Source organism: Podarcis melisellensis (genome assembly GCF_964234715.1).
Source record: "Podarcis melisellensis genome assembly, chromosome: 11".
Classification (NCBI taxonomy): domain Eukaryota; kingdom Metazoa; phylum Chordata; class Lepidosauria; order Squamata; family Lacertidae; genus Podarcis; species Podarcis melisellensis.
Window position 1 is genome coordinate 37,288,952 of NC_138543.1, and position 24,526 is coordinate 37,313,477.

Consider the following 24,526-nt stretch of genomic DNA (forward strand, 5'->3'; position numbering starts at 1 on the left):
CACAAGCCACAGCAGGCACTGCAAGCCTCTTATCTGTATTGTGTGGAGGTGTCCACAAAGTACCAGCAGCAGTGCCAGTTTCTGGCAAGATCTCACTGAAAACTGGTGCTGCTGGCGGCAGCACTTCTACACTAGCAGTGGGACTTTCGTTGCTCAAGGCAGCTGCCTTACTCTGCCTCATGGGTGGGCCAGCCCTCTCAATTACAGTGTTGCTCAGTTAACAGGAAGCTCTTTGACCCACTTCAATACTCTTAAACAGCCCATTTTAACAGAACAGTGATTTCAACATTATTGCTAAAAAGCAAGCCAGCACTATATTTGACATTCAAATATATTTCCAATTAACGCTTCTGAAGGCACACTTGTTTATTCTTGCATTATGTACATAAGGTATTTTATAACCTCTCAGGTAGGTAATTGAACCGTTTTATTTGAGGAAGTAAAGCATAAAATAGTATTGAAGTACTCCTGAAATACATACAAATACCAAGTTATAATCTAATTAACATAATTATATCTGAAACCATTTTTACAAAAGGCATATGACAATTTAGTAGGAGTTATCATTTTCGATTAAGTGTTTGTTATTTGTTCTCTCCTAAACAAATACAGTAAACTCCCCAGGAAGAAAGGCCATTCCTTTCCATACAGTTATTTTCAGCTGTGGAAATAACAGAGTACAGAGGAATTCTTCTACAAAGCAAGAGAGGAATATTTCAGGAATGAATGTTTTGCTCTTTTCCAACAGCAAAGATGTAATAAGGTCAAATAAGCAGCATTTATTTAGACAAATGCTGACTGAGTGAAGCAAAACAGCACATCACTGGTCAAGTATCAGCATTAAAATGTAATGCAGAAAAATTGAAGGGTGTGTTAATTTAGATAACTTCCAATGCTGCAAACCATCATTACATGAAAAGCCATTCTTTAATAGAACAACCACAATTTTATGTTTCAAGAGAAGTCACATCTAAAAATTGAAATTAGAATCTATGGTACTTCTTTATAAGTGTGTAGACTTTATAAACTCATTATAAACTACCTCAGACTCTGTACCATGAAAATGGAGAAAAATATTGTTATATGTTTCATTTCCATACCTTTCATACTGAAAAACTCTGTACATGTGTGAAGGGTCTAGAATTTGAGTGGAAAAAGATATATTATGTTCATGTCTTTTTGAGGTTTTCCTGTAGTCACTGTGGGAATAGAGTGCTAGACTAGAAAGGTCTTTGGTGTGGTCCAATCTGGCTGTTTTATTTTCTTATTTGCTACTTGACTGAACACTCCAGGTTACAATGTTTTCCTTCAGATACTACTTGATGCTGTAGTTCTAAGTGTATGAAGTTTTTTAATGCGATGTTTTACACATAAAGCTCACTATCCCCATGTTTTCTCATACAAACCGTAATTACATACGCTGAAATATTTCCAATCCTACATTTATAGTGCACATTCCAGAACTCAACAAAACAGTTCTATCTTTCAGCAAAGTCAGCATTTCCTAGCCTGCCTACCTTCCTTATATTATTATTATTATTATTATTATTATTATTATTATTATTATTATTATTACTAGCTCTGTCAGCTTGTCCATTACAGGCAGTTCTGTACATTTCATCAGCCATTCCCACTCTGTTGGGGCCTGCTGGCATACTGACAAGTGATTTCAGATTTATAGTTACAATATCCCCATCTACACAGGGCTAGGTCTCAATATATGCTCTATTATATCTGAGATATTTTTAGTTATTTGCCACCAATAATTTGTGACAAGTGGGCATTCCCATCACATTATGTTATAAATGGACATTTCCCACAAAACATTCCCAACATTCAGAGCCATTAACTGGGTGGATTTCATTTAACCTTGCAGGTGTTAGATACCACCTCAGTAATAAATTATATTGTGCATCCCCAAATGGCAGACTTGATGAGATTTTATCTACCTGTCTCCAAATCTGATTGCATTGAGGAACTATTCCATCTCCATGCTTTCATAACTAAATATATCTATCAGTTTAAATATATATATTGAAATAAGCACAAGTACTTAGTACTTTCTTATTATCTATAATGAAGTGTCAGGCCCAAGCTTCTTCTTTGGTTTTGGGGCGGTGGGGTGAAAAAATTAACACTAAGTTTAAAATAGTCTTCAGGGCCACACCAAGACTGAATACTTTTTGAGGACAGCCTTACCATTCCATTGACCTGCAAGATGACTTTCAAAAACATATCCCCCTCCCCCTATAAAGTAGTGGTGGCGCAAAAGTTGACTCTATTGCTAACATTCCTAACTTACGAGATTTAGTACCAGCTGCAACCTGAAGCTCCATCACCCAATTTAAAAAGTCCTACACAGTATACCAAACTATGTTTTCCTCGTTATCATGATGAGCTTCAAATACACACACCAATATACACATTGCTTTAGTAAGCTACTTGCATGCACATAATGGAACAAAATAATAGAATGTCTTTTTTAAAAACAACAACACCCCAGTATTTTAAACTAGTGTATTATTAAAAAAACGTGACTCCTTCTTTTTCTTAAATAGACTACTTAAATGGAAAAAACTATACTAAAATGTGCTCCCAGCTGAGGTTTTATAGGAAAGCAAGTAAGGCAATTCAAAATTACAGCTCCCCCAGTAAACATAATTCAGATAAACTGTACATGTTTAGTACTATTATATACAGTAACCGACAACAGTTATGTGAAAGGCCCTGAATTACTGTATCTTTTGAAAACAATTTTGGAATATTTGACTGTAGTGCAAATAAACTCCTTGCCGCAATGTTACATAAACATTAGTTTCAACAAATATTTGAAAATATAACTCACCAAGCTAGCTGTCAGAGAAGGTGCTGACTGCCCAAGAGCTTGACTGCGCATTCGGACAAGATTGGAAGTTTCTCCAGTTTGCCATGACTGTTGTGTAACAGCATTTGGCAGCAAGTACCTACCTGTCGAAAGTTTAGGTGGAAAAAAGTTGTCAGTACACAGCCTCTTGCACAGTAAATGGTCAGCAATATCAGTCCATGCAACTCACTGTAAATGGACAAATTTGGTCTGACTTAGCAAGATTTAAACCTCAAATGCTCCTTATAAGCTTCTGAAACAGATATTCAGCTAGCCTTAGATATATGCACATACTCCAAGTAATAAATCTTACTGTGCAAATACAAATATAAATACAAACTTATCCCATTCTGAGTATTAAGAAACTGATGAACAAAAGAAATGAGAGACTTGTGAATAGGAGGATTTTTTGGTTTATTTATGATTTGACCCACTGTTCCTAATGCCTTCTTTTTTTTAACTTGCACTAAGAATTAATTTTGATCCCTTGGGTGTTCTTTCTCTCTACTTACCCCCTTTCTCCTGTTTCCTGCCTTTTTAGGAAAAAAGACTTGCTTTACTCATTTGGGACCTATCTAGTACATTTCTTACCCAGGGTAGATATACACACAGAAAAAACCCCCACCATAAATAAGTCAGAAATTAAATCGTTATAACAAAAGGGGGGGCGATGTAAAAATTGCTTTTGCTCTCTGGTGCGATCTAATGTTGCATGTTTACAACAAATTCAAAACATGTTTTTTTGACTAATGTAGCTGAGTCCCCAGACTCTGGCACAAGGAACCTTCATCAAGAAGCTGTTTCCAGGAGAAGTGCTGTGAGAGGAGAAAGACTCAATATTGACCATGGGGGTGGGGGTTTCTACCTACTTTACATCATCTTGGAGCCTTCAAAAGTAAACACTGTTGGGTCTACATACAAAAGGGGGTGGGTTGTTATTCTGTTTTATTCTACTGTAAATCACTTAGACATCTATTATTATTAAAAGGTGTTTCTTTATTAATGTATTTATGGTAACACCATCAGATTTGGACTACCTTGGGATGTGAATGTATTTAATATTGCTAACTGATCTGCTGGTAAGTTTTATGCTCACTTTGATATATTTTAAGTGAATTGTTAATTTCTGCAGTCATGTTATAACTTTAATAAGTATTATATCTGTGTATTATTGTTGTAGATTTATTTTCTGTGAACCACCAACTATTCGTGGAGAACGCATTATATAAGTAAACTGATTGACTTAAAGAAAGATATAAAGCAGCTGATTTTAAGTAAACAATTAAGAAGATTGCCTGATGCCTATTTGTTTATGAACACATATGTGATATTAGGGCAATTGGCTAGAAGACAGTCTGTAAGAAAAAATGTACATTCTAGGTAAATCACCACATTTTCAAAAATAACATTAAAACTGAACTGTTCTTGGCTGCTGAATACATGCTTGCTGCTGAATCCTAATGGGAATTATCCCCCTTTCTTTCCAGAGACATGGAAATTGCTTTTAAAACAACTATTATCACAATAGCACAGAATCTAGACAATATCTAACCAGAACTAAAGACTTAAGGCCCATTAATTTCATTACTGATTTATTATTTTTATTATTTTTTAAAAAGAGTAAAAGCTTAAGGCTACAATCCTATGCACCATTACCTGGATTAAGTCCTACTGACCTCTGAGTAGACATGCCTAGGATTGCACAGTAATTCTCACATTGATATGAGTCTTAGAAGTACTTAACTTTGACTGTATCATGCTATGTATTTAAGCTCAGTAATGCAGGAAGTAAATGTTAAGATAATCTACATCAAACAATGATTTCTTCAAGTGACTGTATTTAACTTGAAGGGTAGGAGCAGTAAGAGGATAAATCCCTTTTCAATCTGATCACCAGAGACCCTAGCAACTAAGACTCTAAGACATCACTTTTATTAGTACAAACTGTTGTAGCGCCAGCAGGGTGGAAAAAGAAATATGTAAATGTTAGTGTTTGTTTTTACAACAATGTATGCAGAATTAACGCAACCATCCCCATTAGACTTAATAGAAAAATAAAACAATTGATTAATTTTAAAACCATTGTTATGAAACCCTTCATTATTGTTATCTTGGTTCCTTGTAGTTACATCAAGAAACTTTATTTAAATCCAGTTTGGGAGGAATACCAGCAGGCATTTAAAAAGCATGTTGCTGTTTAATTCATGCATCATTTGCTGCTTACAACTTAAGGAAATTAGCATCTGTCAAGTGTATTACTTAGCTGCATATGGTTAAAATTAACGGACAATGCTTCTTTCCCTGCCAGATTTAAAAGAGAGATAAACATTTTCCCCCAATCTGTCCATTAAAGCTGATATAATTCAATCAAAGCTAGAAGTACAGATGACTTAATTGTGTTGTCCTTGGCCACTGCATTGTACAGAACCCCCATTAACAAAATTCAGCACTTTCATGCCCCTTCCTCCACACAGTAATAAAACCTATCTAGCTCATATTATTGAGGTGCTAAAATATCCTCAATAGTTTGGAATAATTGCCCAGTTAACATTTACAATTAGTGTTATTTTAATTCTTTGCTCTTTCAGAATGACTACTGCTATTTCACTATGATCTGCAATAAAGGAAGAAATGAGTTTCAGCTGAACCTTAAGCCACAATTAATGTCATAAACGTCCATCAATGAAAACTCTTCAGAAATGGCTTAGAGAGTGGCAGAAGCATGCTACTTTGGACAAAGAGGCCTGTTTCTTAAACAAAAGTTTTTTCAAGTTTCATGCATTTATTCTTCCAGTTTACAGCACATGTAGTGAAAGTGCCTTAAATTACATCCAGGCTGGGGAATCTTTGGACCCCAGATGTTGCGGTACTAGAACTCCCATCAGGCCCAGCAAGCACAGACAATGGCTAGGAAGAAGGGAGCTGTAGCTCAGCAACATCTAGAGAACCACAGGTTCCCCACCTCTGAGTTACACAAACACCAAAGCAACTTTCACAAATTTCAATTAAAACAAGAAGTACTGGGGAAAATAACACTCTGCCCCAACAGCACAAGAACACAGGAATAGTTTTTCTGCTCCATCACTCCAAGGATCTATCTTGTCCAGGATCCTGCTGTCAACACACACTACCCAGTCAGAAGCCTACAAAGCAGGGCATGAACACAACAGGCATTGAATGTTTGTTCTCAGTACATGAGATTCAGCGTCTGCCTCTGAACACGGCTGTTACATTATTCTGCTATTTGTTCAATTCTTCTTTAGAGTCATCAAATAACATCTTATGGCAACAAACATCATAATTTAAATATGTGTTGTGTCAAAAGCTACTTTCATTTATCCATCCTAAACCTAATGTTAAAGTTAATTCCAGTGCTATCTAGGGATCAGCTGGAGGTCAGGGAGTGGTATTCCCCATCACTCTCTCTATACCACTCAGTTTTGAATTTTCATGGTTTGTTCGTGGCTAGACAAACCACAAACCCAGACTAAACCAAACCATGGCTTAACTCAGGATAGTACAGGATGAAGGGAGACGCGAAGCAGCCACAATGTTTGCTCCATGCATTCATATAAACGTTCACTCACACTTAGCCATGGTTTGGCTTAGCATTACATACAAACTGAACCACTTGACTTAAACGGCATAGAATTAGTTAGACTGCATTTTATTGCCTGAAATAACTGCCTGAAATTGCTACACAGCATAGTAACCAAATTAAAGGCATTTCACCTTTATTTTTATTTATTATATATAAATAAGGTAAAGTCAATTTCAGCATTGTAAAACATCTTAGCATGATGAACAAAAACATTTAAGCTACTAGAATGCAATACTGTTCTGTAATAAGTAATAGAATGGAAATAAATTCACACATTTTAGTTCACTTTGAACCTAGTTAGACACAGCACTCTTCACCTCCAGCCCATTTAGAAAGCCATTATTTTCTATCTTGAATTCCACTTTCAGCATAGCCTACTAAGCCTGTGGAGCATTCTCAATTCTGACAATTTAAGCCCGAGCCCAAGTGATTGTATAAAGCCCTTTGAAGTTACTTCAGCTCATGAAACCCATTCACTGCAGCAAAGGAGCTTTGCAGTTAACCAGTTTTCCTGCTCCATGACAGGAATAAATCATGCAGCTTTGTTTTCTGCATTTAATATTTTAATAAAGGGAAATCAAGAGCCTTGACTCAGTTCGGCAGTGAATTATAACCAATTAGTTTGAACATATAAATTGCTGTTGATATATTTAATTTAAATAGAGAATTTGTTATTAAAATACGTGGTGGTAATTCAGAAACTAACAGCAAAATGGCTACCCACGCTGTACATTAAAAATTGTCGACAGTCTCCTAATACACTTAAATTTAGAATTCATGAATAATTTTATGAAGTGACATGATTGACAAGCTTCTCTCTTGAGATCTATAGCAGCTTCCAGAAAGGCAAGTAGCTAAGAATGTGAAAGTGGCAGGGAGAATCTAGTGAAAAAGTATACCGCTAATTTGACTTCAGAATTCTTCCTTCTCAACAGACTTATTGGAAAATAGACAAGTCTCCAACTGACAAAGTTGAGGGGAAATAACTAAAGGTGGAGTACTGAAGGATCAAGTTGTCTGTTTGTGGTAACTGATAATTTCCACTGTAAAGAATTTGCAAAAATGAACATGTTATCCATGGGAAACTAGAGTTTTACTCTAACAACAACAAAAAGTCCTTATAACACAAAAAAATTTGCATTATACGCATCACTCTCCAAATAGATACCTGTCACTTCTGCTGGGCATGTTGACATTTTCTGCAGGACATTTTAAGATTCCACTGCTTGGTTTCTGAGTGGCACAACACAGCTCACTCTCAGCATGTATCTTCTATAGGTATCTGACACTGGAAATGGAGTTCTGATTCCTGAGACACACCAACCCCAGGAGCCACAGCAGTACATTCTTAGTGGAATTAAAGGTCCATTGAGTAACTTCTACTTTATGTAAGTAAAAAAAGAGCAACCCAAAAGCTATCATGGTAGTAAATTAGCCTTGCATGTAAGGCCACAAAAGTTACTAACATGCTTTTTTCTTTTTTTTTACTAGCCTGCTGGGGCTGGAGGAAAAAGAGACAGGGCTTCATCATTTTGCAAGAGCCAGCTGTAGTTCTATACTAGGTACATATGATGAACAAAGTGTTCTGCTATTCTTCTACCAGCCTGCTCTCTTGCCTGCATACAATTCCTTCTCACCTATGACTAAGAAGCTAGTGTATATATCAGCGACAGGGGCCAAATGTGCCCTTCCGCACCGTCTACCTGGCCCTTGGGATTCTTGCCACATCACCCCCGCCCCACTGGCCCTGCTCTGCACTTTCCTTGAGTAATTCTGCTTGGCTGGGGTGTGTCATTGATTTCTTATAATGATTCCCTGCTTGCTTGGATGGGGAGTGGGTAGAGTTGTGTGTAGAAACTAACCTTCTGTTCAAAGGCAAAATTTACATTTGTTGCTCTTCTCACTTTTGTCTCCAGTCCCACCCACAGGAATGCAGGCCTCACTAAATAATGGGCTGCAATAACCAGTACAATGGATTTTGGTGGGGAGCAGGAGTAATTGCTAATCTTTACAGAGACAGTATTGTAGAGATTCATTAAAATGACTCATGGAGATATCTGTCTGTGTTATCCTCTCTAAGTCATCTGTCTATAATCAGTACACAAAACTCTGAGCTTGACTGGTGTCTGTTCATATAAATTTTTAAGATCGGGCGTGTTTTCTATAGCAGAGCTTAATTTTTTTACTAAGTATGTATGGGAATATATCCATCCTTGGCTATATGGACATGCCATTTTCCTTACCAGTCAGAGCTCCTCCAAGACTTCCTCTTCTAAATGGTCTCCCATCTTCACTGAGTTGCCTTTTAAATTTCAGTGGCTTGCTGGGGCCAGAAGAAACTTCAGGGTTGCTGGATTTCCGAAATGGCATAGGTGGAGGTGACAATATACTATCAAGCTGTAAAAAAAAAAAAAGCAGAGATGCTGGAGTTAAAATCCATTCTCAACTTGAAATACAGGCAACCCCCATTTACATGGGGATTATGTTCATGACTTCCACACACATTGGTGGAACATGTGTAAGCTCACTCCGGCCACTTCCGGATTGTGGCGATGTGCACATGCACTATTGTGCATGCACCGAGGAAGCATAAAATGGTCATTGTAAAAGATACCATTTTTTATGTGTAAAAAAAAGAACGCTTGCTAGCTTCAGAGAACACCATATTGCCTTAAGCTATTTAAGCAAGGAGAGCGATGGAATGCTAGCAAACCTTCATCTGCCCACAGGCGATATGTTCCCCATACGCACACACACACTTACAAATGAAATTGAAAGCAATTTGAAGGAGGACTATCTGGTCATTGTTCACATCTCATTTTTGCACTTGGAAAGGGCAAGATAAAATACAATTAAATATAGTAAGTTTAGGTAAAGGTGAAGGGACCGCTGGCTATTAGGTCCAGTCATGGCCGACTCTGGGGTTGCGGTGCTCATCTCGCTTTACTGGCTGAGGGAGCCGGTGTACAGCTTCCGGGTCATGTGGCCAGCATGACTAAGCCGCTTCTGGCAAACCAGAGCAGCGCATGGAAACGCCGTTTACCTTCCCGCCGGAGCGGTACGTTTTGATCTACTTGCACTTTGATGTGCTTTCGAACTGCTAGGTTGGCAGGAGCAGGGACCGAGCAACGGGAGCTCACCCCGTCGTGAGGATTCGAACAGCCAAGCTTCTGATCGGCAAATCCTAGGCTCTGTGGTTTAACCCACAGCACCACCCGCATCCCAATGGTAAGTTTACATCATATCAAAAACCTACAAAGCCTATTTGAATTGAGATGACAAAATAAATGGCTGTGTAATGTGGAGAGATGCAACTCTCACACCACTTTCAATTATTTAAAAAATACTGTCTGTCAGCTTTTGTTTGAGCTACCCCTGTCATGAATCTGGGTACCAATACATTGGCAGCTTTATGTTTTCCAAATATTTATCATTATTATTTGCCAATGCTAATCAAAAACTGTTCTGAATATACAATTAGTACAGTACTGTTGTTATTTCAGGATTGAAGCATAGACTGGCTATACTTAAGCCTTGTTCATGAAATTTTAACTGGTAGCTATATATGCAGAAAAGTTCAAAATGCAGGTGACCATGCAATAAAGTCTCATTGGTCCTTTGCTGCAGTAGGCTTCTCTACATGGGAATTGGAACTTTGAATGGGAGAGAGAGAGAAGAGCCGATAGAGGGAGAGATGTAACAATTATTATTCATAAAGGATAAAAACAATACCAAGGCAGGTTTGCAAGCAAGTACTTGTCTGCTAGCCTCAGGCAGAGTAAAAAAAGATTCCTGAAAGGTGGTGTCTGCTGCCTTAGAGCACCCAATTTGCAACAAATATCTAGTATGAGAATGTAGATATTTTATTTTTATTTTTTTAAGCTAAAATCCATTGAATATTCTCAGTATAAGCCTACTTTTTCTCAGTGGAGTATTTTTCCACCAGAAGTCTCCTGGTTTGTTTTATAAAGTAAAAGGTGATCACACCAAATTGCAACTAGTTAGGCTACATGACCTTATCTTTTGTGTAACATTTCTTGTCCCTGGACCAAGTCATTGCCAAGTGTGAAGTTGCCTGGAATGTTAGCAATTAACGTTCAGAGTACAATCCTGTGCACACTTACCCATCAAACTTAACAAAGCTTACAACGTAAACACACATAGGGCCATATGTTATCTGACTATATGTTGTTTCCTTCACTAAGAGGGAGAAAATGGTATGGTTTTAAGCTTTACTATTTTTGCACGCCACCCCAATCTCCAAGTGGTGCAAGATTCCAAGCACATACCCAGAGTTTCTGTTTGCTGTTGGAATGAGGTACAGTAGAGACTGTTGTGTCTTTGTAATATATGGTTTATTTACACACATATACAACCTGAGCCTCAATATTAACACCCCAAGAGGTCTTTGCCACAATATTAGAGTCAGAGAGAAATCAAACATTGCTTCCTCTCTCCAGCTTGCTGCTTTTCTTCTAACTTCTGAGTTGGGCTTGACTGCCTATAGAGCTATCAGATAGAATGCTACCAATAGGTTTTACATATATTTGGGGCCTACTGCTCCAGCCTAAAATATTAACCACATTACTTGTGGATACAGAAAGCTCGCCCAATTAAGCTCAACAAAATGGAACTTTCAATTCTACCTGAAAAAGGTACACACAGGGATTTCCTCTGCGTATTCTGTAGTACAGTGGTATGTTGGTTTACAAACTTAATCCATTCTGGAAGTCTGTTCTTAAACCGAAACCATTCTTAAACCAAGGCGTGCTTTTCCTCATTAGTTAATGAGACCTCCCGCCATCGGTGCCCTTCCACCGTTCCGCTTCCGTTCTTAGACCAAGGTAAAGTTCGCAAACCAGGACACTACTTCTGGTTTTGCGGAGTTCGTAAACCGAATTGTTCATAAACAGGACTGTTCTTAAACCAAGGTACCACTGTATTTATAAATCTCATGACATAAACTTTCGCAATATATGCATAACCACCTACAGATGAAATTAGAATGAACTGGTCTCCATCCAGCAAAGTATAAAAACGTGTTTTCATGATGTACAGACAAACATATTAAGAATATTAAGCTGGGAGGAATAACATCATGAAAACACACCACTGAATTTTCATATTCTGTTTTAAGCTCCATTTTAACTATATTGCAGCAAGAGATGGAAAAGCCACCAGATGGCACTACATAATTAACAAAATAGAAACAATTCTGTGTGTCTCAAAACTTACTGTATCTTAAACTAACACCAAGTGTATTTAAAAGACACACAAAATAAAGACTACACCTTCAGGGAGAAGAATTTGGATTGGCTATCTTGAATATTTGTAATAAAACAAAAATCTATTTAATTTTCCTCTTATACCATCCATTTCTCCATGAAATCAGTCTGTTTCCATCAACATAGCAGCACTATTTTTCTAGAAAAAAAGAGTGCCGGAACTCATCTTGTTCTCTTATAGTAACAGATTTGCCTGAAGAGAGTCTTTAAACCTCTTTTGCTGACCTCTTTTGCGCTTTCCATTTTTAAGTTCGGAATAAAGTACAGTGGTACCTCTAGTTACAAACTTTATTTGTTCCGGAGGTCTGTTCTTAACCTGGAACTGTTCTTAACTAGAGGTGTGCTTTCGCTAATAGGGCCTCTTGCTGCCACTGCACTGCCGGCACACGATTTCCATTCTCATCCTGGGGCAAAGTTCTCAACTCAAGGTAACTCTTCCAGGTTAGTGGAGTTTGTAACCTGAAGCGTTTGTAACTCGAGGTACTGCTTTGGAAGACAATAATCAGGCATCAGAACCACATGACCAGTCCAACGAAGTTGATGTTGAAGAATCATTGCTTCAACACTGGTGATCTTTGCTTCTTCCAGTACAATGGCGTAGGTTTGCCTGTCTTCCCGAGTGATGTGTAAAAATTTTCAGAGACACCGTTGATGGAATCTTTCAAGGAGTTGGAGATGACGTTTATACGCGGTTGTCAGAGCCACCCGTTTGGTCCCAGCTCACAAGAGACCCAACTCCGATCCGGTTTATTTACAGAAAGTCTTTATTGAAGATCATGGTTGCGTTTACATTCCATCTTTGTGACTCTACGTCTGTAACGTTAGACCGCTGAAGTCCCCTCTGAATCCGTACCGCCTCGGCACCAATTTAAGAGGCTTGTGCTGGACCACCTCTTCCTCTCCTTCCTTTTCCGCAGGGTCTTTCTGCCCCCCTGGGTTCCCCCTCGCCGGGACTCGCCCGAGGCTGAATCCTCTGACGCCTCTGCCCCCCTCCTTCTCGCTTTGGGGCCGGGCTCCTCCCCAGGGCTCTCCTCACTCTACATTTGAACTTGGCGCGCGTACGTTGCTTCTGACCTTTCTCTCGACCGCTACACTGCTCCCGGTGCTGCTCTCCACCCCTTCCGGCTGAGCGCCCTGCTCCGATCTCCTTCCCCTGTCTCCTTCTTGCTCTGCTCCCTCTGACACACTGGTAACTCCACCCCCTTCACTCCGTTCCGGCTGAGAAGCCGGCTCCTGTGTCCAACTCCCACTGGGGCTTCTCCCTTCGCTCCCCTGCTCCTCACTGCTTCCCCCTTGGCCCCCCTTTGGTCTGACCAGGGGGGCCCCCTTTTGGGAGTCCTCTGACTCACTGGTCAGACTCATGGACGACCTCTGGGCATCGTCATCCTCCTCCTCATCTCTCTGGGATTCTTCCCCCTCGCTCTCTGTCTCCTCCCCCATCTGCTCTTCTCTCCCTGAAACCCTGACAGCGGTCCATGTTTCACAATCATATAGTAAGGTTGGTAGTACAATAGCTTTGTAAACAAGCGTTTTGGTTTCCCTGCAAATGTCTTAGTCCTCAAATACTCTGCACTTCAATCGGAAGAAAGCTGCACTCGTAGAGCTCAGGCAATGCTGGATTTTGGCATAAATGTCAGCCCTTGGGGAAATTTGTGCCCAGGTATTTGTGGTGCTGTAGAGAGGTTGTTTTGTGCTTGTTGGTGTACCACTTTGGTTTTTTGGATTTTGGGTGATAGGCCAAACTTTTTGTAAGCTTGTAAATAGAGTTGGGGTGATAACACAACCGTTTAATACTGCCTTGCAGTCTCCTGAGCTGACAGAGGTCTTGTCAGAGACAGTGTTGATGACTCCCAGACTGCTCATCCATGCTGAGGTGACTGGCTCTGGGGTAAAACCACTCCTCAAGAAACCCTCCCTGTATTTTGAAAATCTAAGTAAAGCCAGTTGCTAATCTCTCCTTCTTGGGCAATGTTCTTGAGTGGGTGGTTGCAGACCAGATCCAGGCACTCGTAGAAGAAACTGATTTTCTAGCTCCATTTCAAGTGGGATTTAGTCTCAGTTCCAGCACATATACTGCTTTGGACACCCTGAATGATGACTTCTGTCAGGAGAGAGATAAGGGAAATGTGCCCCTGTTAATTCTCCTCAACCTCTCAACAGCTGGCTGGGGAGGAGACTTAGGGGCAAGTGGAAGGCCCAGATTGACAGCTTTACCAGAGCCAGTCTTGCCTATAGGTTTCTCTGTTTTGTATTCTGTTTCCTAAAATAAAGCATCAACCTTACTGCTCATCTCTGAGCTTCCGTACTGACCTGTAGCTGAGCCAACCATGATAACAGCTTGGGGGTCTTTCTGGATCCATTGCTGTCGCTTGAGACTCAGGTGGCTTCGGTGGCATTTCTGGATCCATTGCTGTCGCTTGAGACTCAGGTGGCTTCGGTGGCATTTCTGGATCCATTGCTGTCGCTTGAGACTCAGGTGGCTTCGGTGGCACAGAGTGCCTTCCATCAGCTTTGGCTGATAGCCCAGCTGTACCCCTACCTGGACAAAGATAACCTAACTTCTGTTGTCTACGCTCTAGCAATCTCTAAAGATTACTGCAACACGTTACAAGGGGCTGTCTCTGAACATGGTTCAAAAACGCCAATCCTGGCCCAACTGCACTGGCTGCCAATTAGCTTCTGAGCTCAATTTGAAATGCGCAAGGACTGCAATACCTCAAGGACTGCTTCCTGCCATTCCACCCCCCCCCCCCAATATCAACAAATCTGGGCCCTGCGATCATCATTTGAGTCCCTTTTTCATGGCCACACTTTCATGATCTCCTATCAGTCCCACCATGTCCAAAGCCCACCAGCCACGACTGTCTTGGACCCTTCATATAATACCTTTCATACCACCCCGTAATCCTATGGGAGAAGACTTCCTTTGGGAAAGCTACTCTCTTTCTTAAGAATTCTCTTCCTTAGCCTGGTTAAATACCAGGAAAAAATAGAAAGGTTCCCTAACACAGAAAAAGTTAAGCATAATTTTTCAATGCTCTCAGAAAAATATTGAAAATGTAACTAATCTTTATATTCCATAGAAATTATTTTTTAAACTGTTGAATGTCTTATGATAAACCAAATATATATAATTAGACAAATACTAATTTTAAATCAGCCATAATATATTTAGAATACTTTGTATTTATAAGCAACTATTAACATATTTTATATGCATCACCATTGATTTAAACACTGGCTTATTTAAAAAGACAAAAAAATGTGACAGTTTCACAGCCACAGGGTAAAACCAGCAAGCTTGCTTTCAAAGTCACTTTCAATCTTAAGGAAAAGAAATTAAGCACATATTAAAGAGGCATTCATATTCATGGTTTGTTGACACCACCATCATTTGGTTAGTGAAAAATGCTTTAATCTACAAAAGAGAATATGTATTCTTGGGAAGGAGATACTGTATTTACCAGGAATACTAATGAAGTCACCTCAGTTTAGTTCATTTACAAAATCCATTTCTACTCTGTCACCAACAAATTTCAAAGCTACCTAAAATGGCTTAATTCGATCAGATACTATGTAGGCTTCAGAAAGCTAATTGTTCATTCAGGTCTATGCACTTCGACCCAAGCTCAATTAGATCTCATTTTCTCCTCTGTTACATTAAAGTATAAAAATACAAATACAAGCTAGCACATTTCTAATCCCAGAGTAAAAAATCTTGAGCTGGAAAACAATGGTTGTGTGCCTGTTCTTCTAGGACTTTTTCTTATCCTCTAGTTTTTCCCATTCCATCCGAGGGAGCTGGTGTTTGTCCACAGACAGCTTTGTGGGTCATGTAGCCAGCAGGACTAAACCACTTCTGGAGCAATGGGACACTGTGAGGAGTGCCAGAGTGCATGGAAATGCTGTTTACCTTCCTACTGCACCAGTATCTATTTATCCTCTTGCACTGGTATGCTTTTGAACTGCTAGGTGGGCAGAAGCTGGGACAGAGCAACAGGAGCTCACCCTGTCATATGGATTTGAACTGCCGACCATCAAGAGGCTCAGTGGTTTAGAGCACAGTGCCACCTATGTCCCTCTAGGGCTTCTAGTGCATCACAGCGGCTTTGCTTTTCCAGAGGATCTATTTGTTTCTGGATAATTATTTCTTGTAGAGATTTGTTTCCTTTTGTTAGAAAAAGTTGCATCTAATATGACCTCTTGCTATAGTTTTAAAGGACTACTATTCTATATTCTATATTCATATCCTACGCTAGATCACTTCACATCATTCTCACAGCTTCCAAATGCACCTATGTAATAGGTATCATAACTTTTCACTTACTTTCTCTGCAAGCTGTATGCATGGGTAGTGTCCCATTTCACCACTTGAGGCGGAACAGGAACATGGTGCCCCACTGCCCCTGAAGCATCTCTTACCTCTCTTAACCTGGGTTCTGCAACAGCGCCTGTGAAATGGTAGAGGCGGGTTCTGCTGAGATCTTACTGAACTATCAGGAGATCTTGTGTGCTTCACTGAAATCTCAAAGGATTACAGTAAAATCTCTCAAGAAATTAGCAGAATACATTGCCAGCCCTGGTTTTAGGCATGCACTGAAATTTGGTGCCATGCTGGAGTTACCTAGCAAATGTACCTATGTTGCTAGCTTACAGAAGTATATCCAAAGCAAATAAGACTTTGCAAGTGTCGCCTGACCCTCAACGGGATGGTCACAGTTGCTCAGTGATGTATAATAAACTTCTTATCTAATTAACCCCAGCACCTATTTCCTTTTATAGAATACTAGATGGGTCACCTATATATCATATCATATCATATCATATCATATCATCATATCATATCGTATCATAATGTATATATAAACCGTTCCGGGGGCAGATGGGGCTCATCAACCTGGGAAGGTAGCCCACCTAAGAGATGGAAAACTCTGATCCTAAACCTCCACTGCCCTGCGGGATATCTTTGGGAACAGAAAACACTAAGGAGAAAACACTACACAAATCTGGAGCCCCTAATACAGCTAGATGGTGCCAAGCTGGTGCTGAACGTATTGCCCTGCTTTGGGGGGGGGCTGCATCTGTGAGGCCAAGAGGTGGGTCTGGCCGCTAATGCAGTGGTTTGTCTTAACCCCCAGAGGCACACTTCATTGTCTCTCGACAGATGGATGCCAACAACAATTACATAAATATAAAATACTGGTCAAGCTGTTAATATAATAAAATGGTGTGATCCAAACTCTGCAGCATTCCTATATATTTAAATAAATATATTAATTATTCAGGATGTTAAGACAAAGAATAGGAAAAACAAAGCACATGCAGCAGTAAGTGTTGTGCTATTAATTTCCTCATAACAGCAGCACAGCCTAAGGCTATGCCTCCAATGGTTATGCCCGTGTGAAAAAGCTAGGCAGAAGACCAGGGAGGGAGTGACTGGACAGGTTTTGGAAGAAGATGCATCCTGGAGGATACATCTCTCTTCATGTAGATTGTATACACCAAGGGGTTTCACTCTTCCTTATAAAAGATGCCATGTGATTGAGGCAAAAATATTCACTTTATTTATAAGGATGTGCATGCCTCTGGGAGTGTAGCTATCAAGTCATGGGAACAGACAAAGAGGACGGGTGGGGGGAGTTAGGCATAGAAAAAGCAAGTTTTCAAAACATTGAGAGACAGAATCATTTTAGTCAAGAAGATGCTGTATGGAGCAGCAAGAGAAAATGGAGAGATTACGGAAATATTTTAGGTTTGAACCCCCCCCCCCCGAATATGCAGTGGATGTAGTGGCCTTCCCTGTACATGTTTTGGACCTCAGTTCCCATCAGTCTTAGCCACCACTAAAACAAACATAATAACTGAAGGTCAGAGGCAAGAGGAATGCCTTAGAGCCGCCCATGTTGCATGACACAATGGAATAAGCAGCATACATTGTGTTATATCATTGCATTAATAGTGACCATAGCTATAGTATAATGCGGTCAGAGTTGTATTCCACAACAGTTAATTTTTAAAAAGGGAAGGTGATATTCATGAAAAGTCGCAAGTAACATGAAAATATCCTCCCAGTACTACCGCAATTTCCTACCAAACATACAACTCACATCCCCTAAGTCAGCATCTGCCAAATCATGTTTAGTTTTTAAAAACATCAAACTATACAAATCACTATGTTATCGTGGATTTATTTTCAGGAAGCAGTTTGTTTACTTAAGGTGCTTGCATAAGGAGCGAGTTTCCTTGATAAAATTAGTGATGTTTTCTGTTGATGCTTACCTTTATTTCTCTTAAAGGAAAGACGTCATTTGATTTCCTCACTACAGCTACAACACGCTAAAACAAATCTACAAAAAAATCTACTATAAATTACAATGAATGAAAAAATAACCAACATGCAGAAGTACTTCATAATTTACTGTTAATACTATGTAATGCCAAGCATCAAGCTAGCAATAAAATAAAATAAATGATAAAGGCATCTGAATAATGTATCATTTTCATATCCACATTTTTATCAAGTCATAAAAAATTGGTATTTTGCCTAGCTTATCAAGAGTTCTACCATAATCCTAGGACTCTCAAGAAACTGCACTTCCTTTCCAAATGAGAAAAGAAAGAGAAATAATTTCAAGCCCTACAACTGTAGCTTGAAATAACAATAAAAAAAATTTAAGTGAGTGAAGATTATGTACCAAGTGAAAGAAAAGAACATTTCCTATTCCTGATGCTCTCTGGGGAAACCCAAACTCCTCTCTGATCAGGAAGCAGAACAAGCATTTCCACAATTACAGCAACAGGAAAGCCTGCCTGATCCCATCCTTAAACCATAAAAACACAAACCTGTAACATACTACCATCCTAGAAAACTATTTCAGAGAAAAACAGGACAGTCACATACTATACACCAGGGGTCAGCAAACTTTTTCAGCAGGGGGCCAGTCCACTGTCCCTCAGACCTTTTGGGGGGCCGGACTATATTTTGGGGGGGAAATATGAACAAATTCCTATGCCCCACAAATAACACAGAGATGCATTTTAAATAAAAGCACACAATCTACTCATGTAAATCCGGTCCGCGGGCCGGATTTAGAAGGGGATTGGGCTGGATCCAACCCCTGGGCTTTAGTTTGCCTACCCATGCTATACATCTATTCATCCTAGAAATCATTAGCACAGTACGAACTAATCTTACATTTCCAGTGTGTGAAATACTTCCATGAAACCACTAGAAACGTCATTTACAAGTTCCCTAGTACAACAGTGATGACCATTCCTGGACTGAGAGCTTAACTACGATAGTTCAGGCAATGGTGACTTTAAAGTTGGATTACTGCAATGCACTCTATGTGGAGTTTCCCTTGCACTTGATCCAGAAGCCACATTCAGTGCATAATGCTAAAGGTACCTCGGGTTAAGAACTTAATTTGTTCTGGAGGTCCATTCTTAACCTGAAACTGTTCTTAACCTGAGGTACCACTTTAGCTAATGGGGCCTGCCGCCGCCTCACGATTTCTGTTCTCATCTTGAAGCAAAGTTCTTAACCTGAGTTACTATTTCTGAGTTAACGGAGTCTGTAACCTGAAGCGTCTGTAACCTGAAGCGTCTGTAACCCGAGGTACCACTGTATTAGATCCTAGCATTTTAAAGTTTCCCGCAATCCATTTAAGTATGATACCCCTGCTTTAATATGGAATAGAAGACTCAACCTGTGAAATGATTTTAGATTAACATCAATTTGCTATTTCACAGCTCAAATGATTATATTCAAATAAATTTGCATAACTATTGTGCCCTTGAAGTATTGAAGGAAGTGCAAGCTATGATCACTTCAAAAACAAAAGTTACAACTCTTGTTGGAAATATCATTTTAAACTATTTTCCCCCATTCTATATATTACAGTAACATGGAAGAATTAAGTAAGCTAAAAAAGTAAGTTTGCCCTTAATTCCCAATGCCACTAAATTAAAGCTGGAACTTTGCAAACAAATAATCAAGTTTTAAAATTGAAAATCTACTGTTTAATCCACTTAAAACTTTCAGCACTACTTATAGCACACTCATTAAAAGCCTGTTTACAGTAAACTGAAGTTATTACAGGATATATACCCTTGTACCCTACTTTCTTCAGTAATTGGCCTCGGCCCAGTATACCTGAAGGAGCGTCTCCACCCTCATCGTTCTGCCCGGACGCTGAGGTCCAGCGCCGAGGGCCTTCTGGCGATTCCCTCATTGCAAGAAGCAAAGCTACAGGGAACCAGGCAGAGGACCTTCTCGGTAGTGGCGCCCACCCTGTGGAACGCCCTCCCATCAGATGTCAAAGCGATAAATAACTACCTGCCATTCATACCTGCCATTCTGTTGACCACTAGGCCTGGGCAATGTATCAATACGTTGCACAGAACCAGTATGAGGATCCGACCATGATGGCTGCTTCACCCAGTGGTATATCACGAGTGAAACCGCCGCCACCTCTGCCACCAGCGCCCCTAAGGAGAAACGAACTGCAGCCAGGCACTGGTGGCAGAGACTAAGGAGTGGCAGCAGTTTCACTCGCAATATACTGCTAGATGAAAATGCCATCACACTCTGGCCATCATACAACTGAGGGAGGAACAAGCTACACTGACCTCTGGCAATGGTGTTACATCCAAACTATGGACTGCACAAACTTGATCATGAATAAAACTTCCCTTCCAATTGTGGTTTGTTTGAAGTGAAAGAAACCACAATCCCCAATTCAGATATGATGCTAAGCATGGGTTGTTGTTATCACTCATGCTAAGCAGGAGCCGTCTAAGATCAACTGCTATCATAATGTGCCAAAGTTAAGAGAACTGCGTAAATGTACAAGTGTGCAAGAGCACAATCCTACAAATTCACTCCACACACTATAATAGTGAAATGAGCACAGTGCTAATAGTAGCTTCAGGACCAGGATTTTCATTAGGACCACAGCAGGGGAGAAAAGGGTAAGTTCTTCCTCCCTTCTTGAGGCAGCCTCAATTCTGATCAGGCTGCCTACACCTACTGTTTTGACTTTTTTAAAATGAAGATGTAATGTTAACATGTACTTTAGCCCTAAATTAGAACCACATCAATTGCAGCTTTACACGGTTTATTCTCAGCAAGGCACATTTCCACAGCAAAACACACACATTAAGCAGTTGGAATTATCTCTGTGCAAAGTAAGATTTTAGATTCCCCAGAGCAGTTTTGAGGAACACAAAAAGAACAAACATTGGAAATTTTTCTCTCTACTGAATGTTACAAGCTTTGGAAGAAATAAGATTTACAAAATGCTTTAAACTATTGCAATAACCACTGCAATAAGTAGCAACAAAATGTCTTTCCAGTATAATGAAACCTCTTCAGCCTCAATGTATGTCATGCCAGACTTTATAAATTCTATGTAAACAAAACAAAACACAACCAGAAGCTTATATAGTACTACAAGCAAGATCCATCAGTTTAAATTCCAGCTGTAGGTGAACTGCAATGCTATAGAATTCACCATGTCTCTTTTTTATATATTCACGTTTTAGAAGAGGACAGTTATTTTGTACTCTGGTATCTCTACTCAAGTACAAAATATAAAGTGATGATTGGCCCTTAGTATTCTAGACAAAAGCCTTGCCATGAAGCAGGCTTGTTTTCTAGCTTCCTGGTGACTTCCATCAACCATTCAACATGAAAGCATTTATTTCTGTAGTGCTGTTAATCCCTTCAAGGTATAAAACAAACATTCCAGATTTATGCATTGCTATTATGTTATGTCAAACATTATGTTAAAAAGATCAGTTCCATTTATAAAACATGACAGCTGTGGCTTCATTAACATTAAGGAGCTGTTTTAATGACTCAGGATTGGATTGTAAAGATTAAAAACATAAAGATTAAAAATTAAAAATTTATGAAACTTAGAATTAGAGCTCATCTACTCCTTCCTCCACAACAAAGAACTCAACTTTTTAAAAATAAGTTCTATTAAAAATAAATTTGGTCTGTCTTATCACTCAAAGTATAACTTCTTCCCATGTTGTCACGTCTGCTAACCACAAAAAGCCAAGCAACTCAAACTTTAGATCAGCATAGTTGACCATATAATCTGTAAATAATTTAGAGCACAGGACAGCTATTTAAGGCCTTTTTTGAACTTTGACAATTGAGAAAGTTCTCACTTTAGGATATTTAAGGAGACCTGGACATTTATGTCCCAGTGCTCATACCAGTGACATTTGCTGATTTTTTTAAATTTTTTTTTTGTTACAACTGCACCCCAAGTTCATTGTTGTGATTTCCCCCCTCTTACTAGACAATGAATGTGTATCTGGCAATTTTGTACAGGAGCACTGACCAAACCACAGTATAAAAGAACATAAAAGGTCTTCCAGCCTAATTTTAGAAGCAAAACATGCATAGTAAAAATTAATTAAGAGTTAGTACCTTTTGGAGCTATATACCCAACTGTATATATCCAAAAGCTTACACATTACCCCATCATAAAATTGGCAATGTTCCTCCACTATAAAAGGACCTCCTTACAGTCTGCTATCTATTTATTGTGCCTATAGTTCCTCTTTTGTCAGAGAAGTTTGCTGCTAGCATGTTATCACTTTCTTAGATGTCACATGAGAGTCATAGTCCACAAAGCTCTTCACTATTGCTATTGCTGCCATTCTACTTAGCAATGCAGCTAAATGGGATACTTAGAAATATGGCATCTATTAAATATCATCTGCCTTGCTGAGGGGCAAAACATTCAGACTTCACTAAGCGCATTGAACCAGGAGACGCTTACAATATAACAAGAATTATTGAAAACGGACAAAGCTGGAGGCACTCACACATAGAAAATATCGTAGTTATCTAGGAACCATCACAACAGTAAATCATATGGCCTCTAGCAAGCAAAGACTCCCAGAAATCCATGTGAAAGGGCTTAGAGGTAGAAACAATTAAATGACTCTTCCATTACTTTTAAGCACAATTAAGTGTTGCATACCAAGACACAATAATAAATTGTACTGGCTTTTCATCGCAGAACATGGGCTCTTATTTTATCTTTTAATTGTCTTATTGACAGTGACAGCAATAGAAATGATAAATTAATATTCCTGTTTTTTTTGTTTCACCCACCGATCTCTCAAGCTACTTCCAGATGATTAGCCTTTAGCACTACCCAATCATTACACTTCCACTGTAAGCTAATTTTGCTGCATTTGCAGCACCATAATGACCTCCATGGGGCACAAGCCTGGCCGGTGTGTATGGAGGTCCTGGACCCAGATGACAAGACCCCACTCTCAGCCCCACTGATGTGGTACAAAGGAAAGGAAAGGAAAGCTTGGTTGCAGGAGTTGCCAGAAGGAGGCATACAAGATGCCATCCATGAAAGATGCATGCACATGAAAGCTTATAGCCAGAACAAACTTAGTTTGTCTCTATGGTGCTACTGGACATTTTTTAAAATTTATTTTATCAGAATATATGTACATCACATTATGTTCTAGCCACACTAATCAACATGACACAGCTGCTGTATATGGAGCCATCTGAAGCTCAGCACATTCAATATAATGACCAATGCCATCTTATGGTTACTTTTTTTATATATAGAAAAATTAATTATTACCTAAAACAGTTTCCCCAAATATATATTGTTATTAGCTATGCCTATGAAATTGTGTATTGTATGTTTTAAAGTTTTAGGTGTTTTTATTCATTTTATATATATTTTAGATTTACTGTATTTTTCGCCCCATAGGACGCACTTTTTCCCCTCCAAAAATGAAGGGGAAACGTGTGTGCGTCCTATGGGGCAGATGCAGGCTTTCACTGAAGCCTGGAGAGCGAGAGTGGCCGGTGTGCACCGACCCCTCTCGCTCTCCAGGCTTCCCGCAGATCTCCATAAGCCGTGGGAGCCCTGCGCTGGGCTCCCGCGGCTTGCGGAAAGTTGCCTGCATCCCAAAGGCTGGGCGCGCTGAGCTCAATGCGCCCAGACTTCGCGCAGCTCTCCGCAAGGCGCGGGAGCCCTGCGCTGGGCTCCCACGGCTTGCGGAGAGTTGCCTGTTCTGGGGGCTGGGGGAAAATAATTTTTTTCCCTTTATTTCCCCCCCAAAAAACTAGGTGCGCCTTATGGGACGGTGTATCCTATAGGGCGAAAAATACGGTATTTTGAATTGTATCATTTTATCACTTTGGTTTGCCACCCTGGGATCCTCTGGGAGAAGGGTAGGATAATAATTTAATAAATGAATGTTCAACATTTTCCTCCTACACTATTTCCCTCAAAACTGGTATTATATTACGTATATGTTCCCTTGCAAATCAAATGAGAACTTTGCTGGGATTTATAGATCACTTCTCTTTATAGCTTTTTTTTGAGGGGGAGGGAGACACTCCACTGAAAAATATTGTGGCCTGAAAAAATGAAATGGTGCCCAGATTGTGTAATATCTGATCCTTTTTAAGACAATCTTGATTTCAATTTGCCCTTTAAAAAGGCAAGACCAGTGGGATTTCAGAACCACAGCACACTGCCACTGAATACTAATGGCAACCTGCCATTGACTTTCAATTACAGCTGAAATCACAAAGTAAGCAATGCTTGTTTATAAGAGAAAACTAAAAAGTCTGTTACAGAGATTTCGGAGGAAAATGAAGTAGGTCACAAACCAAAGATTTCAAACATATTTATACCATAGTGAAGCAGTTTGTGTCATAAGAGAAACTGAGTATTAACCCCAGACACTGTTTCTCAATGAAGTCCTACT

General features: G+C 39.6%; 1 protein-coding gene across 6 annotated transcripts in view; it reads right to left on the reverse strand.

The window, feature by feature from the left end:
- The window catches only part of MAST4 (microtubule associated serine/threonine kinase family member 4), a gene marked incomplete at its 5' end in the record, with an annotated part of 206,005 nt that overhangs the window by 171,298 nt on the left and 10,181 nt on the right, over window positions 1-24,526 (reverse strand). For 5 of the 6 annotated variants that reach the window (XM_081929316.1, XM_081929315.1, XM_081929313.1 and 2 more), the window contains 2 exons: window positions 2,846-2,967; window positions 8,708-8,861. In XM_081929316.1, the coding sequence (XP_081785442.1) occupies window positions 2,846-2,967; window positions 8,708-8,861 (276 nt within the window). Of the gene's footprint in view, window positions 1-2,845; window positions 2,968-8,707; window positions 8,862-24,526 lie in introns of those variants that run through there. The other variant, XM_081929311.1, reaches the window with a different exon arrangement.